The following is an 18014-nucleotide window of genomic DNA, read 5'->3' as shown; positions in this document are numbered from 1 at the left end:
AAAGAATAGCAGGGATTGGTCATGGCAGGTTCACTCGGACAGATGCCTGCCTTGGTTTCCTCCTCTCCTCTGATGTCTTTCCGCACACAAACATGCACCAAACATGAAAGCTGCGCTCGACAGAGACATCCGGACGTATCCAGACTCTACTAACAATCAGTGTCTCGGGCAGACAGTCAATCCAAACAAGTTCTCCATTTGTCTAGCTCTTGCCTGGCTGCACTTCTGTACATTTGTAAGTGTTTACACTGAGCTCGCTTCTGCCATTTCTGTCTCTGGTTGCTGGAATGAAATTCCCAGAGCTGTCAAGTCTGCTCTGGTGCATGCCTCCCCGGGACGCACGAGCGCAATGCTGAAGTCCGCCGTGCCAGGAGGAAAGCTGGAAGCAGTCACTGGACATGTTATCTCTGCGCACGTGACAGCAGGTCACCGAGTGACAGCCCAGCAACTCTGAGAGAGGGAAACGCGAGCCAACAAGCCCAGGAGACAGAAGGGACGTGAGTGCGGGACGTGGTCTGCAGCAGGAGCGATGCAGAGAGATGCCGTCACGCTGGAGAAGCAGAAGACCTGGGAGTCCCAGCAGAGGGTTACGGCACTCGGTGGCTCCATTAAAGCAGAAAGATGACAGAGAAAGGAGTGTTTCCCTGGCTCTACCCCAGGGTGAGAGCTCTTGTATGCAAAGTCAGCCCCCTGGAGAAAAGCATGCCTTCATCCAGTGCCTGCCCCACAGCTCCTGTCGCTTGCACTGTGTGGTCTCCTGCATGTGGGGCTGGTTACAGGGCAGCCAGAGGTAGCCAGCAGAGGAAGATGCTTGCACACAATTAAAGAGGGCCAAAACAGCCCCTTCAGCCAGCCTGAATTCCTGCCAAAATCAACACAACCCATTTGGTCTCCATAGGGAAACTGTATCCCCCAGAGCCAGAGGGACTGAGGACGGGATTTTCTAGTGGCACAGGAAGACGGCAGACCCACAGGGATGCATTTTTCTTATCCCCGTGGAATTAATCTGAAAAAAAAGCCAGACAAGTGTCTGTCCACTCAATGAGGACCAGCAGCGACAACCTCCCTGGAGCTGCAGCTGGGACTCAGGCGTGCGCCGAGCCGGGGGAGTGGGACCTGCTGGCAGTCAGGAGGCATTTCTTAAACACATTTGTTCAGCTGGCTGACTGCAAAGAGCACATGGGGGGATTTCATGGCTGTTTTCAAGGAAACCTGTGACTAAGGAATGATTTTGAAGCCTGATGGTCTAAGTCCGGCAGAGGAAACCCCGCTGCAGCTCTGGCCATGACTGCCGAGAGAAGCCTAGCATCCTGGCATGGGGAAGGAGAAAGGAGGTGCAGAGATTTGGGAGCCATCTGCAGCCTAACAGAAGTGCTGAGCAGGCCTCCCCTGATGGAGGGATCATGGGGAAATAGAGCAAGTGGGAGACTGCTGTGAGGTGGGCAGGAGAAAGCCATGACCGGGGGGCGTGCAAGTCGGATACTCATTAGAAAGAAAATACTGGAGTGCAATGGGAAGAAGAGGAAGGGGCTGAGGCATCTCTGGGGGTATTTCCCCAGCCATGTGGCCACTTGCACCCTGGTGTGCCCAGGGCTCCCTTGGGGCTGGCACACGGAGGAGCTCGGGCCGGCAGCAGCATGGCCCATGGCCACGGCAGAGCAGGGAAATGGCAGCAGGCAGAGCTCCTCGGAGCTGCACTGGGTTCCAGGATGCTGACAACCCAGTCTGTGATTGCAAGGAATTTGGCTCCAGACAGCATTACCCCCTGGCTGAGGAGGAGCTGAATCAGGGCAGCACAGGGAGGACAAAGAGATGCAAACAGCTCTGGGAGGTGTACACAGGAGGGAGAGACAGCCCTGGGGCAGAGCTGGGAGGCACCGAAATCACACTGGCACAAAACCTCCTGCCTTGGACACCTCTGTTCTGTGGTCAGAGCACTGCTGGGTCTGATCCAGCACTTCTGTGCGCTGGAGATGTGAATGAGCAACCAAGCAACGATGAAGGAGGGCAGCAGGGAGGACAGAAGAGAGCAGCTCCCTGCTTGCCTGAGCTGAGCTGCAGCCTCCTGTAGCGCCCTGCAGTGCTGGCACAGGCCAGCACCTTGCCCTGCTCTGCATCCAGCCAGCACCAGAGGCTAGAGCTGGTTCCTCACACCCCATCCCATCTCACCCCATCCCATCTCGCCCCATCCCATCCCATCCCATCTCATCTCCCAGCCCTGAGCTCCCACACCCTGGGCAGCAAAGATGGGCAGCACGGCCACGTGCAAGGGGGACATCTCCCATGGGGGCTGCCCCCCAGGCAGGAGCCGTTCAGCACAGCCCCTCCACGTCCCCCTGCAAGGCGTGGGGGGGTGATAGACGATGGGCTGAGCCCCCCCCACCCCAGCTGGGATGGCACACACCCTCCCCACAACACCCACATGCTGCCGGGCGTGCGAGGAATCCCCGCCGGGGCCGGGTGGGCCCGTCCAGCTCCCCAGCACCGGCGCAGCAGCGCTGGATGCCTGTGCCCCTGGAACGGACAGCGGGTGTGCTCCTGCCAATTGTTTGATGTAGTGTTATTTCCAGAGCCCCTGCCAAGCCCGTGTCGGGCTGAGAGCAAGCCCGTAACTCTATAGGGCCGAGTCTGCAGCCTCCTCCGCTAATATGGGACTGCACCTCCTAAAACCACGGCCGTTGTTTTCCCGTTTCTCCCTCCGAATGGGTCTGGCACGGAGGGACCCTGGCAGCACAGGGCTGCCGTGGAAGCAGCATGCCACGCGTGGAGCCAGCACCCACGCAGACCGCAGCTCCCCGTGCCCTGGCAGCGGTGCTTACCTGGCCGCGGGGGGCAGGCCAGGCACCGGTCCACCCCCCAGAAGAGCCCCACGCTGCCGCAGCAGTCCTCCAGCCTGGTCAGCCCCGGCAGGGGGTTGGTGCACTGCAGAGAGAGGAGCAGGAGGTCAGGCGTCTCCCTCCAGGCTGGGGTCGGGACCGAGCATCCGTCCCGCCTGGCTGGCAAGCAGGGACAAGGCTCGGGGTCAGCCGCCGGCACCGTGCTCGCAGCACAGCTCCCCGCAGGGCCGGGGATGCAGTTTAAGACAGTAAACAGTTCTGCAGACAGAAAAACACACGGCTCCCCCTCCTGCACCCCTCGGAGAGGAAGGGGACATCCAGTGGAGCAGAACACGCACCAGAGATGATATCACCCGGCAAAGCCCTCAGCTCAGCCCCGCGCCTGGCCGATTAGCCAGCAAAATGGGTGCACCACTCCAGCCCTGCAGGGAGCTGGCGGGCAGGCGCTTTCCTTTGCTTAATGAGTCTCTCCCCCCCTTCTTTAACCCCCCGGCAAGGCCCTCTGGATTACAGGCTTCCCCATCAGAGCCGAGCCGCCGCAGCCCACAGGCCAGGTCTGGCCCCTGTCCACGTGCGGATGGCGGCGTGCCCGGCGCTTGCATTCCCATCAGCTGGGCTGCAGGCTGAGCCGGGAGAGGCGAGCGCACCCCGCCGGGCTCCACAGACCGGCCCCACTGCAGCCAAGCAAGGTGTGAGCGTGGCTGGGGCACCTCTGCCTCCCCCTCACCTCTTCTGAGACCTTCTCCTGCTCTGGAGCTGCTGGAGGAAGCTGCAGTGATCCCAAGAGCATCCCTGAGCTGGCCTGCTCCAGGGGTCAGAGTGCCATTGTCTGCCCGCAGAGGAACAGGGCTTCTCCAGCCCCCGTCTGAGATGCCTGGGGTCCAATCTCATTATTTATTTATCTGGGGAATCCAGTTAGGGGTGTCCTGGATGGGAACAACTAAAGGATGGGACAGGAACCAGCAGCAGCCCTGGGAAAGGGCTGAGCAGAGAGAGGAGGCAGAGTCCCAAGCTGCCCCGCTGGGGTCTCGCTGAGAGCGAGCAGCTCCAGGGAACTCACAGGTGTTCCTGTGGGTGCCAAAAACCTCCAATACTTTTCCAGTGACGCAAGAGAAACATATGGGGAGAGACAAAATAAGAAATTATGATGACTGCGGGACGGGGGTGAGAAAGCCCCTCACGTGCGTTTGCTTCCCAAGCCCTGACCGAGCTGCCCAGGAAGGCGACGTTCCATGGAAATCAGACTTTCATTTATCGTCTGAGAGGGAAAGGAATTTTCCTATGTTTTATACGTTTCCTACAATAATCACAGAGCGTGCCTGTAAATGTTGCTATAAATAGGGCACCCTTTTTTAAACGAGACTGTGTGTGAAAGCTATCAAGTCTGGGCTACGCTGCCCCGGGGCACAGCCTGCTCGGGGCAAAACAGCATGGGCCAAAACAAGGGATTTTCTTCCCAAGTAACACACACAATACATTCTTCCCACGTAACACATCGCTGCCCGTGCCCGTAAGACTTGGGTGCTGTCCACACCGAACAGATTCACATGATGGAAGCTACCATTCCTGCCCCAAAGGCAAACACACCACCCACAGAACAAGCAATATCCCCACGCATTCCCCAAAACCCGGTGGGTGAGCCTTTACCTGCCCGTGGAGAGCCTCCCGAAAGCACCTCCCCAGCAGCCCCGGGGGTCTCTGCTGCCGGCCGCCCTCGGTGGCGATGCTGTTGCCGTTGGCGTTGGTGTAGGTGTGCCAGGGCCCGGCGGGCGGCTGAGGCACCAGCACGGCCTCCACGCTGTTCTCCTCCGACACCTCCGAGTCGCCCCGCACCCTGGCCACCTGGTGGATCTGCACGGTGGCCTCCGGAGGGTGGTTGATGTGGACGTTCACCAGGGAAGGGTTCAGGGAAGCTGGAAGGCAAGTTTAGGGCACAGTCGTGACAATTTGGCAGCCGTCGGGCACCTGAAGAGCGTCTTGTCCACCACCAAAGTTATAAGAGAGGAGATGTCTGCTGGCCCCACCAGGGTTCTCTGCTTCTGTGCTTTGTCCCCAAAACAGTACAAAGCTCCCAAAAGTGTTCTCCAGCGACCTGGGCCCTTCAGAAGCTAGGAGAACCACTTTTCTAATAACCTAGCCCCAAAATGCAAGCATAAGGAGACAGTGGCTTCCATGGGGCTGCAAATGGCTGCCCTGACGGTCTGAGGAGCAGCCGTGGAGCAAGATGCAGAGATATCAGGGAGACCTGGGCTTCTGGCAGGGGAAACTGGCATCATAAGGCAGCCACGAGCATGGGAAATGGTGGTGAGGATGGGTTTTCAAATCTAATTCTCCTACAAAATTCAGGAAATCTGACTCAACACGGCCGCGCTCACCCAGCTGGTTGGACAAGGGCAGGGTGTAGGTGGAGTGCTTCATGGAGCCGCCGGGCGGCGTGTTGGGCGCTCTCCCTCCTTGCTTCTTTTCCAGAGAGGGGGCCGGCAGGTGGCAAAACTTCCCCGTGGAGTTGGAGGGGCACCAGCACTCGTCCCGGCCCACGCAGCGGCCTCCGTTCAGGCAGGGGATCTGGCAGAAGTCTGCAAGGCAAAGGGACACCAGCTCAGTGGGGACACCGAGACACTGCCTCTAGCTGGCACGAGCCCTGTGGTGCCCCAGGGGCCTACCCTGCCCCCCCTGCACCCCACTACCCAGCACGTGGGGAATCTGGGGTCCTCCCTGAGCCCCTCAAAGAGCCAGGGCCATAACTCGGTGAAGAGCCCTCGCTTGGGGCCACGGCCAGCGTGGGGTGTCCGCAGGCAGCCAAGTCAGCACAATTCCTGCTCTTCTGCATCGGGGGATCGCGAGCCCCCTCCCCACTTGGCAGGGCTTTGCCTCCCGGCCCGGGAGGGAGCTGAGCAGGGACGGGAGAGGCAGAGGAGAGAACAGGCAGGGAGCCACGTGCAGGGCCTCTCTCCCGGCCAGCCCTGGCCCTGCCAGCAGCTGGGGTGGGGGAAGCGTGGAGTGGGACAGGACTGGGAGCAATTCGTCTGCTCGGAAAAAAGCCTCCGCTGATGAAACTGAAGTCACGTCTTTCTGGCCTCATCAGATGGCTGGAGCAACCCTCTCCGTGTGAGCAGCACTTGGGCAAGGCATGGGATTTCCCGGCGGATCATCCTGACTCATTTCAGCGTGAGATGAGACACTGCTATTGCACATCCCAGCACGGCTTGTGATGTTCACCCCAGGGGACGGGCTCCCACCCTGCTGGGAGCCCATGTGCTCGAGCCCAGCAGACAGTTCTGGGGGGAACAGACACGCTTTGGACTGGGATCCAGGCATAAATTACCACAAACCCCATAACACTCGTTGTCCACAACTGCCAGACTTTGTACTCTCTCGGTGTAGGAGGAACCTGAGAGTCACAGAGGCTTTCAGGAGCAGTCCCACCAGGTCCCGTTGGCTGCTCCCATAGCTGGCCGGAGGTCAACATGCCCACCCCACAGCTGGGTATCCCAGTGACCTGCCGAGCAGTCCCAGCAGCTTTCAAAGGCAAGCAGAGCTTTCTGCAGCCCTGTCTATAGGAGCAGCTTGCAACCTGCAGCCAGCTCTCCTGGCTGCCACGTGAGTGAAAGGAGAGAACAGGAGGAAATTAGGTGATGAAAGTCAGCCCCAGGACTGGATGCCAATGAAAGCAGTGAGCTGGCTCGGAGAAGGAGGGGGCGGCGGGGTTTGGCTGCAGGCCTGACTCGAGTGCATGCGTCCCCCCTACCTGGGGCGGGATGGAAACAGAATTTGCTTGCCCAGGAAAGAGAGCAATGAGGCAAGGTCTGTCTTCTTCCCCCAGAGACAGAGATGGAGGAAGCCCCAAGGACTCCAGGAGACATCTTTCTAGCGCTGGGAGAGACCATCTCCTCCCGTCCCCAACCAGCCCAAGCCCTCTGTCTGTAGAGGCAGGGACGGCAGAAGGAGGAGAGAGGGGGAGAGGCACAAAGGTGGGCTGGGGGCCTTGGGGTGCTCACAGATGCGGAAGCCAGACTTGGGATCGTGGTCGTGCCCCCCTTGGCTGTACAGAGTGGTGGTGTCTCCCTTCTCGCAGCTGTTGTAGCAGCGCCCGCTCCGGCACGTCTGCTTGCAGATGGTGGGCGTGAAGACGATTTTTATCTTCCTGATCTTCTCTGTCAGGTTGGCCCCTATGGAGGAGAAGGACAGTGCTAAGTGGAAGAAGCATCTTCAGACCAGGGGGCGCTTAATCTGCATCTCGAGCTCCAGTGCATTCCCAGAGCAAGGACTTGAACTCCAGTATTATTTTTTTTCCCTGTTTTAAGCACCAGTCCTTCTCAGACCATTTCAGTAGCATGCAGCCTGGCTGCCCTTAAGCCACTGACAAGCCTCCCACACAAATAACCCCAGCGGTGTCCGTCAAGGACAGCGTGAGGTTTTGAAGTATATCCATGTCTCCCTGCGAGTGTCTGCTGACCTCCTGCGGTTACCTGCACTCCTCCCCTGGTCCCTTGCCATCATCACATTAGGTACAGGGGAGACTCGCACTGACAGCTCTTGGAGGCTTGTGGAAAATGAACAACAGGCAGAGCTGTTGTGCAACCACGAACTAGCTGGCTTGACACCAGAGCCCTCCATCCCTGCCCAGCAAGACAGCAGTTTTGTGGGTCCCCCCTTGCTGTTCTCACCCCCCACTCTTCCCGTTTCAACCCCTAATTTCGGATTGCAACTTCAGTCGGGCTCGCAGCCCTACTTATAAGGGCTGAGATGCTCCATGGTGCCTTGGAGCTTCCTTGGGGAGCCATGGCTTCAGGGGCAGCCAAGCTGCAGAAGACAACTTGCATCTGTCCTAGCTGGGGAGCTGCTGAGGCTCTGCCTTGGAACCGCAGGCAGCCTGGCCTGATCCCTGCTCGTGTCAGAAGGCACAAAGGGGGCAGCCAAAGGGAAGAACTAGGTGCTGGTTACACAATCTGACCTCCGGGGCTGCTCTAACAGAGAGAGAAGCTGGGAGGCACCATTCCTGCAGGCTGAGGCAATCCCTGCTTCAGGGCAGCACGCTGGGGTGATGTTCAACAGCCCCGGGAGGCATCTGTCACATCTCCCCAGCTGCCAGCATTTTCCTCCCCTTCAGCGGGGTCTCCTTCTTCACCACGCTCAGCAGCATCACCATGCTCACCCCTCTCTCCTCAGTCCTCCGTTTTTCTCCATTCTGCTCCCTTCTCCCCCTCGGAGCTGAGTTCTCCTCCTCTCCCCACCTCCAAGGTGCTACAGGGATGTCTGGGACCTCCTGTGACACCCCCGGGCACAAGAAGAAGCCCTGAGAGAGTGACACCCCTACAGGCCTTACCCCTTGCAGCCAATGTGTGCTCCTGGGAAGCCGCGTGGGGCCCAGAGCTGCTCTGCTCGTGCCCGTGCCCGTTGGGGAGCGCGTTAGACGTGAGCTGGCCGTGGCTGGCTGGGTACCGCCGGACAGTCCGTGAGGGCCCCGTGTGCTGTGGGGGGACAGGAGAGCCGATTCTGCTCTGGGTCCTGCGGGAGAGGAAAAAGGAATGGATATTCCTCACACCCGGGGACATGCCCGGTGCCACGCTGAGCCGAATAAACAAAGCTTGGCCCACGAGAGTCACAAACACAAGAAAATGACCAAGAACCGATTCCTGTAAGTGCCCCAAGTTCCTTTCAACATCCCAGCCTCAGATTCCACCAAAATCAAACATAATCATCAACAGGTTTTTGTCTTACCCTGTCCGCCCCAACACCTCCCCCTCTGACTGAATGGCTGGGGCAAAGAGGTTCACCCTTTCCCACTGAAGTGCACGAAGACGTCCATCACATTGTAGGGTTTTTGCCATTTTCCCTGTCACAGTCAGCACAGGGGAGGTGTTACAGTGTCGCCTGGGAGCACGGATTTCTAAAATCAATAGGAGCAGATAATCCAAGGAGAGCTGGCTGACCGCAGCTCTGGCTCACTGATATTCCTGGCTTGGCTGTCTTGGCATAATGGTAGGATTTGGGGAGATGGAAAGGCAGCGAACAGTGCACTGGTATTTGAGCAGGTCAGGCGTGATACACAAGGTAACTGCTGGCCAGGGAGCCAGAAATCAACGCCGAGCAACATAATGGAAAAGATGACGCACAGGTCGATTAATTAGGAACTAAAGGAAAGGAATACATAAATGAGGTCGAGACAACAAGGTCTATGGAGAGCTGTTCTTCTCAAACGAGTCCATTTTCATCATTTGATAGAATTACAAACACACACACGACAGGCTTGGAGGCCTTGCTACTCCGATAAAAAAATAAACACAGCAGTAGAGTGTCAATCAAGCACATGTGAAATGAATAACAAACTGGCGGTGTGACAGGACGCAAGAAGCAATTGTCACTGGGGAGCGAATTAGATGGGTTCCAGAGTGATCAGTACGAGGTCTGGCACGGCTCTGCAGCTTCATCTGGAAATAAATATTTTTATTTCGAAATAAACATGCGATCGACATTGATAATGTGTGCTGCTGACACACAAATTTGCAATGTGGTGTATCGTGATGAGAACAGAGCAATCATACAGAGCGGTTTGGATCACTTTGGAGGGCAAATCCATCCAAGCAATATGGGATTTTAATACAGCCAAATGCAGAATTACACTTCTAGAAAGAAGGAATGCAGGCAGCAGCTGCAGATAGGAGACTACCCTGGAAACCAGCAATTCTGAAAAGATTTCAGGGGTAATGACAAGCAATTAAATATGAGCTGTCAGCTCGATACCCTGACATCGGGGTAGCGAAACACTGCAGGAACAGGGAGGTGTTTTACCTCTCTGCACATCCTCATCACAGCAGGGAGCGTATATGCTAAAATATCACATCTAGTTCTGACGTGAAATATGTCACACGTTCTGAAGGATGTTGAAAAACCAGGGAGGGAACAGGAAAAAACATGACAAAAATAATTTGAGGGCTGGAGAAAATGCCATTCTTTAAGAAACCTGGAGTTGTCAATCTCTTCAATTTATCAAAAAGAAGATGAAGAGGTGCTCTGATTACAGGGCACGGGCTTCTCCACAGGAACAAACTGCCAGGTGTAAAGAGCCTTGTAATCTAACAAACAGCATAAAAAGGCAAAGCATGAAACGACATCTGCAAACCAAAGCCAAATTATTCCCTGCTGGAAATCACGCCCACACCCACGTGCATCAGTCTCGCTGCCCTCCTTCTGCCAAAAACCACCAAAGCAGTGGGCTCCTGATAGCATGGCTTCAGGAGAGGGAAGAGTACTTCTGGGACGTATCAGTGGAACGCTGCAGATATAAATGAATGAAGATTTGTAATCTGTGCTGTCACAGAGGCTCTTTCAGTTTATTTATTGATCTATTGGTGGTGTCTGGCCTTGATTGAAGTCCCCGGACTGGATAGCTGCAGCCTATTTGTCTCTAATGCAGGAAAGCCTGGAAGGTGACACGGCTGAGCTGCTGTAAGGAGGCAGGCACAGGAGTCCTGAGAAAGGAGCAGCACAGGTTCCTGCGTGGCATGCTTCCTGCATGGAAGCATTGCAGACCGAAGGTTTACACGCTGTTCAGAGAGGAGTCTTGCTAAAGGTCATGCAGGGATGAAGGCAAAGCAAAAAGCATTGGTCAATGAGCAGGGATGGATAACAAAATTCAGCAGGGGGTTACCTACTGATAAAAACATTTTTTGTTGTTAAAATCACGAAATTTACATTTCTAAGCTACTATCCAGCCCTGCTGCCAACAAGGAAACTTCTGGTTCCTGTTGCCTTCTCCTTTGCTACCTGGTGTGCTACCACTTCCTTGATTAGGAAAGAAGGAAAAGCCATACAGAGCTCTAGGGAGGCTAAAGGAGCCCTAACAAGCTCTGGGAGCTGAGGAACACTCGTTCTCTGATTTCTGGTGAGAAATCCCAAGCGTAGTAATATAGGTGAACATGGGGGCTCCGGGACTTGGCTTTGTATAGGTAGAAGCACCCAAAAGGGAAAAGGTAAGAGTTCCCCAGCCCTGCAATGCTTACTGTCCTGGTGCTGATCATCCTAGGGCAACCTGAACCCTGAGTTTTGATGAGTCGCTGGGTAAGGGTGGCCAGTGGCACGAGGCAAAGAGATATCAGCTCTGGTGCTTGAAAATACTCACACCGTGGTTATCCTTGAGGAAGGGAGCGTGCCATGTGCAAGCAGAAGGGCTTGGCTGGGCACAGCCCATGGGCTGCATAAAGGAATTCCGTCCCTCAGCTCTGGGGACAACTCCGATGATTCCCAGGATCATCAGATTTTGTAGGGGAAAAAAGGCAAACATATGAAGAGCTTTCCAGAAAGTACTCATTAGTGTCTCGTTTACGAAGAAAAGCGGATTCTATGGGCTCACTGCGGGCAGGCAGTGCCAGCCTCATCAAGGAAAAATGGAGGAGGAACGTTACCCCAAGCCTCACCATACCAGAGGAAAAGCCATCCTACTGGGATCCTGCTGGCAAAGCATTCCAGTGTGTGTTGCAGTGGGGAGAGGCAGATTTGCTTTGAATTAATTTGTTTATTTGGTCCTATTCTAGGCAGATGAGCTCTGGGATTTGTACACTGGGTTGGGTAACACCCTCCTACCCCAGGCCACAGAAATCAATGGCAAAGGGCGTCTTTCCATCCCGGTTTGTCAGATCCAATCCATCCCTAAGTCACGCCAAGCGGCTGGCTCAAGGTCCGGGAATATAAAACGGAGATTTTCCCCTCCAAATTGTCAAAGTCAGTCCACGCTGGGGACTGGTTCGCTTGGAGGGTTTCAGGGAATGGGCCCTGAGCTCCCCATGTTGGCACAGACCTGGCAAGAAGGCGCTAGCAACCCCCAACCATTTGGTGGATCCTAATATATGTCCAGAGCTTGAAGTCCCTGTTCCAGAGACTTCAGTTCCAGTTCAGTTCCCAGAGATCTTCAGTGCCACAAGATCTCTCCCCTGAGTTTGTCCTTGGGGGAACAGAGAGGACAGAGAACAGACGGGGCGGCTCCAGATCACCACAGGGCTTCCCACTGAGGGAGGATTCGTGCTACCTCTCACCATGCACCTGCTCCAGGAAGAGGCACTGAAGAGGAAGAGGAGGTTGAGACCTCGAGAGCTGCGCTCTGGGGCACTGAAAGTCCCGAGGCTTCACATTCATTCAGTCTCACAGCCTCCCCCAGCGCGGCATTACTCACTTCCACGCTTCCAGCCAGGCACGAGGCCAGCACAGATCTCTGCCGCACGGAGCCTCTGCAGAGAGGCAGTGGTCTCTTCCTTTATAGGCAACTGCCTGCCAAGCAGCTGGTTTCCCTGCTCTTCATCCGTCAGAGCTGCTGACAGCTCTCTCCGTGTCAGGCACAGCCTGTGGGGCAGGGACAGCCTGCAGGCTCCTGGGACACCTCTCCTGTGCTGCCCCGGGACACCCACCCCGCTGTGTCCCAGTAACAGCAGCAGTGCCCGGGGGGAAGCACGGGTCCAGAAGGGAAGGCAGAGGGAGCAGTACTGCCCCTAAGGAGCAGGGATGCCTGTCCTGCTGGTCTCACCTGGTACCTCTCACCCCACAGAGGACGGAGAGCAGAAGGCTGAGCAGGCAGGCTCCTGGTAGCCACACTGATGAGTGTGATGAGTGCTGTTTTCTGAACCAACCACATTTTCCTTTACGAGCCTGTCATTTCAAGACCAGGCACACAGGATCACAATAACCAAGTCGAAATCACCATAACCTCGGGGTCCAAAAAGCAAAACTGTTTTCCTAACCCACTGCATATAGAAAGTATTTTGACAAACGCTCCGGTCACTGTTGATGATCGCGCTTGGTGTGGGTAAACAAAAGCCATGAGGAATCCAGGTGGACGTACAGCTGCGGCTCCTCTCCGTGACCCACGGGCAGCTATCCTCGTTGGGGCTGGAGGCAAAGGTGGCGAATTCTTCAAAGCACTTCCCTCTCCCTACCAGCAACACCTCAGTCTTTCCTGGATTTCGCTTCTCTCGGCTGCTCTTTGTTCAGCTGTTGGTTTTGGCCAGATCGCTAGCGAGCTTGGAAGTGGTGCACTTCGCATCTTGCGTAAAGGAAACGCAGAGCCAAGTGCCACGGGAGTATTGCTCTTGTTTCATCCGGGCTGCCTTGCCCTCTCCCCACCCAAAGCCTGGCTGACCACAGCCGGGTGGGCAGCCCGAGGCACTGCGAGTGAATCCTGGAGGGTGTGGGCAGGGGGTGCTTGCCTCAGACGTGGACCAGGGCTGGAAAATCACTCCTGGAGCTGGGAACAGATCTGCACCCGACGAGCATCAGTGAGCTCATGCAGGGCCCGCTTTTTGCTGCGGAGCAATGGGTGCTTCCCAGCAGGATAGCAGCAGGGAGCGGAGCAGGGCTGGCCAAAACAGAAGTGAAGACACGAGGCCCTCAGAGAAGGATCCACCTCCCAGGAGCCAGGAAGCCCCATCTCCAGACCTGAGTCCAAGCAGCTCCATCTGTCCATCACCAACCTGCTGCCCTGGGAAGTGGCTGCTGCCACCTGCTTCCTGCTGGCCAACCCTTCCCAAGCGGCTGCTGCTTCTTGCCTAAGGAGCAGGGGTGGGCAGGGGGCCTTCCTGGCTGGACCCCACACAGCGGGGGACCACTGGCTTTGGGACACCCCGCAGCGAGGTCCCGGGGCTGCGGAGCGAGGCTCCTCGCAGCGGGGAACCCCCCCAGCTCCTCCAGCCTTAGCCTGCACCGGCTGCTCCAAGAGGAGAGCTCGCAGCCAGGACGGGGGCTGAGTCACGCTCAGCCCCTGATAACCTGCCAGGACAACAGGAGGGCTCTCCCCTGCTCTTGAAACACCAAACAACATGCTCGGTATCTGTCTTGTCCATTCGCCTGTCCCCTTGGCCAGGCGCCCTTGCCGCTTGAGGCCACAGGGACCAAAGGCAGTGATTCACTTCCCCCTTTGTAATGCTCTGCGGTTGCCGATTTTCCACTAAAGCATCACAGAAGAATGGGCAGCCTCCACACCAGTGTCTGTGTCTACAGGGGGAGAGGAAAGCAGCCAGCCTTGGAAAGCAGCAAATTGACCGCAGACCAGAAACTTCCCCTTTCTTGGACTCGGAGCAGGTTCCTCAGCAGGCAGACGGGATTCATGGCTCGGGCTCCAGGCCCCGGAGCACAGGGGGGGCACAGCTTCGAGAGCACTGAAGTCTATTATCAATTAGCTCGCAAACATGCTGACAAGGAAGACAGCTCTGTTAGGACGCAGGGAGGAGGGGGGAAACCACACCACACAAGGCACCTGACTTCAAGCCCACCCACACGGTGTCCATAAATCTCGGCTCCGTTTATCATCCCCACGAGCAGCAGAGGAAGCTCTGAAACCTGCCCAGCCCTGGCTTATCACTGTGAGTGGCCACCCCATTCCTCCTTCCAGCCTCTGTCCCACTTGGATGGAGGAGCCTGGCCAGAGCGGCTGCTCACACGTCTCCGCTCAGCTCCCTGCTGACACGAAACCTTGCCCCACACGCCACACGTGCCACCTGCCACGCCGTCACTGCTCGTCTTTGTGCTCTCGCTTTAGCGAGCAAGCAACTGCCTCCCTGGAAGCAGGCCAGCTCTCCAGGCATGGGAACAGCACCTGCCCGGCCTGAGGAGGCTGCAGACAGGCAGCAGGGCACGGCACGGGGCTGGCACGGCAACAGGGGACCCTGCCTGGCTCGGTCAGATTTTGGTGCCGACCCCTTTGGTCCTGCAAAATGCCAGGACCCCAAACCCATCCGATGAAACTCCCAGCAGAGGCGTTGGGCAGTCTGAAGGTGGGGTGACCTGTCCCCCTCTACGGTGGGCAGAAAACAAGCATCGAGCTCGCATTCATCCTGCTGGTGAGCAACTCCAGCCCCCTGCAGCGAGCTGCCCGCTTCAAAGCCCTTTGGAAACACATCGCCCTATTCAGCCCCACACCCACACGTGCCCGTGCACTGGCGAGCGGGGGCAGCCAGCAGCCTCCCCCCGTTTTACATGGGCATAGAGAGGGCAGGCAAAGCCTCTCCCACAGCCAGCAGGGGGAAAAGCATGCCCAGAGGGCACAGGGTGGAGAGGAGACGTGTTTAATCCTCTCGGCTGGTAAAGAGGCTTTTCATCTACAGCCGTGGGAGACACCCACTCACCCTGGGAACACTCTAAGACATGTTTCGATTTAAATAGTGGCTTGTATGCAGGTTGGACACCCTGGCCTTTGGGTCTATTAACTCCTTTCAGTTAGGTTTCCATGTCTCCATCCCCTGCCACACACAGGATTCCCTCACCTGCAGCACTGAGCCTCGTTGGGACATCACACACATCACACTTTGCTGCCCACTCTCAAAGCCAGTGTTCAAGAGGCATTTAGAGAACGCCCTTAATAACTTGCTTCAATATTTGGCTAGCCCTGAAGTGGTCAGGCAGCTGGACCTGATGTCCTTTGTAGGTCCCTTCCAACTGAATTATCCTATCCTACTGTGGTGGTTCCCACACCGGGGACCAGCAGGGAGGAGCAGGCTTTGTGAGCAGTGGGAAGGGACCAGGAGCAGGCATTGCCTGGGCACCAGCCCTCAGCAGGGACAGGGACAGGGAAGGCAGAGCTCCAGGGTTGTTATCAGCCTGTCCTAACGCCCCTGCAAGAGTTTGGCACTCTGGTGCTGTGGCAAGCCTCGTCACTGAGAAATCAGGGTGGCCACCCTGCCGAGGCACAGGCAATCTAATATGTGCTGCCTGCCCCATCCACATAGCCTCAGGCTCTGAGCGTGCTCCCCATGCTCCCAGGCCAGTTTTTGGCTCAGACGTGGGTCTGTTAACTGTTCCCCTCAGCTCCCACCCTTCCAATTTGCCAGGATCTTTTCTGGCAATGAAAATCACCTTGGCTCAGTGCAGGACCCCGGGGAGCGCAGGAAAAAAGCCCATGCGATCGGGTCTTCTGCCTCCAACGTCCCAAGCACGCCTGGTCCCTCACGTGCAGCCACACTGCATTGCTCTCTGCTTGCTGTTCGCTCCCACTCTGCAAAACCTCAGCCTCTCCTTCTTCTGGATTTCTTCCTCCCATGGAGGATTTTTTCCTTCGGCTGTAACAGATAATATTTTTCCACTCTGAATCTGTTCATAGTTCCTGCAAACGCTTAGTTCCTGGGGACTTCTACATCTCCATTTCAACCCCTCCTTGTACCAAATCAGCTTCAATCCATCCCTCGAGTCCTGCCAGCACCCGGTGATTTATGAAAACACTCAGAACCAAAGAGAACCCCTTTGATTTTGCTTAAGTACCAGCTTAAACCAAAAAAGGCAGCATACGACCAGGTATGAGAAACTGCAGCATAATCTGTACGCACAAGGAAGCTGAAAGAAAGCTGGACAACAAACCAATGCAGGCATCAGGGAAAAATTCTCCCGTGTTTGATCGTGTGGCCTCGGTGCTTTTTTAACATCTTTCTTTTTCACACAACTGCTATATAAATTGTATTGTCATAAATGTCCCAAGTGATAGATGTGTAGTATATAAAATTGGCTATAAACTGGATTTTCTGTACTACTTCACCCATCATATGCACATCGCATTTGCCGTGCAGGCTGCTGTCTAGCGTGTAGTCTCAGACAAAGCTGACAGCAGCAGCATTTTTCTTTCAGGTAGAAGGAAAAGTGCATTTGAACATTTTCTCCCAAAGCCTAGAGGCCGAATTAAGTTATAGGAATGGCTCCCAAGGAGGTACAGAAGAACCAGGCCTAATATAAAGACCATATTTGGAGCTTAAAAGGAGCCCGAAAAGCTCGCTATCCTCCCGCTGCTCTGAAGTGTATGCAACCCCCTAGAAAGTAAATACATAAAACACATAAACCAGAATGGTGCTGACAGCTTTAAAGCACCAGAAAGTCGAGCAAGTGTATCTGGTGCCAGGCTCGAGAAGGTGTATCTTGCAATTTAAAAATAGAAGTATTTTTATATAAGAAAAATTACATTTACACTCCTCTTGGGTAGCTTGACTTTTTCCTTTAGGCTTCCCAGACAGCCTGCCAAGGGCTTTCAACTGTGTCAAAACAGGAGAGGGGCTGAGACCTGGAACTTATGGAGCTCTCATTGCCCCGAGTGGAATCTCATTTTTGCATATTCTCACACGGACTGGCACCGACTTTTCAGTTTCAATTTTTTAATAAAGTCTCAGATATCTACTCAAAGTCGGCTCCGGATCAAGGAACATAAGTGCTTGGCCACCTTGTGAAAACTATACTGCCATAGGGAAGCACCTCAGAAGGCTGCAATTAGAGCTTATCTGCTTTAGGGAAATATGCCATTCAAGTAACAAGCATAAACACGTCGCAGAGGGGAAGGCAAGGTTGGCACCAGCATTTTACCCCAGGAATTCAAAGTCATCTCCTGAGCTGCTCTCATCCCAAGCAAAGGAGGAAACAGCCCCCACAAAGGGAGTGCGCTTGCACACAGGGACTTCTCCACCGGGATGGCTTTTATTTCCTGTAGCTAATTGGGTATTAATAAGTTGTAACCCTCGTAAGTATAAATTGAATGATAGTCATAAGCGAGCAGAAGAGCAGAAGCATGTTCAGTAGGTGGGTGGCTGGTACCGGCCTCCTCCTAGCACTCTTTGTGTCACTGCAGGAGACAAATTGTCCTGGACACTCCGCAGCAGCACAGGTAAGGCAGAAAGGAAGCTCCAGTTTCCTCATAACCATGGGAAGTTCAAAGCTGGCAAGACAGGAGGCTGCAGATACTGCCTTAACAATGAAGACTGCTCTGTTTGGAGCAGCATCCTCAAAAACCAGATGATACTGCACTGATGTTTCATTTTATCTGCTAGCCCTCAATGACAACAAGCTAATCCAGCTGGTTTTGCCAAGCCACAGCTCTCAATGTCATGTTTCAAGCAGCCATCCCAGGGCTTTACATCCATCCGTGGTATGCCACGGATGCCACTCTCCTCAGAAATGAGCACGCGAGGCATTTGCCACCAGACCAGGAGCTACTCTCTAACCGTGACGAGTTACTTCAGCTGGTTTTCAAAAGGGGGGAAATATACTTTTTCCATCCAGTAACCTCTGCTGCACACCCAAGAGCCTGCCTCCTGCCTGCTCCCTGCTGTTCTCATCATTAGCTTCCCGGAGAGAGGAGCGAGACTTTGGCAGGGCCTCGCTGCTGGCACGAGGCTCCCGCAGCCTCGCCAGGCCAGGAGCGCTTGCCACAGCTCCTCCGGG

At 55.5% G+C, this 18014-nt stretch overlaps 1 protein-coding gene across 1 annotated transcript in view; it reads right to left on the bottom strand.

Annotated features, from left to right (window-relative positions):
• Positions 1-18014, bottom strand: part of LTBP2 (latent transforming growth factor beta binding protein 2) — a 56263-nt gene that overhangs the window by 23258 nt on the left and 14991 nt on the right. The window contains exons 4-8 of the mRNA XM_068683224.1: positions 8164-8345; positions 6836-7006; positions 5213-5413; positions 4485-4750; positions 2820-2922 (exon numbers count right to left, since the gene is read on the bottom strand). Of these exons, the coding sequence (XP_068539325.1) occupies positions 2820-2922; positions 4485-4750; positions 5213-5413; positions 6836-7006; positions 8164-8345 (923 nt within the window). The remainder of the gene's footprint in view (positions 1-2819; positions 2923-4484; positions 4751-5212; positions 5414-6835; positions 7007-8163; positions 8346-18014) is intronic.

This window comes from Anas acuta, chromosome 5 (genome assembly GCF_963932015.1).
Source record: "Anas acuta chromosome 5, bAnaAcu1.1, whole genome shotgun sequence".
In the NCBI taxonomy this organism is placed as follows: domain Eukaryota; kingdom Metazoa; phylum Chordata; class Aves; order Anseriformes; family Anatidae; genus Anas; species Anas acuta.
The sequence above is the reverse complement of the archived record's forward strand: the minus strand, read 5'-3'. Positions and strand labels throughout refer to the sequence as shown.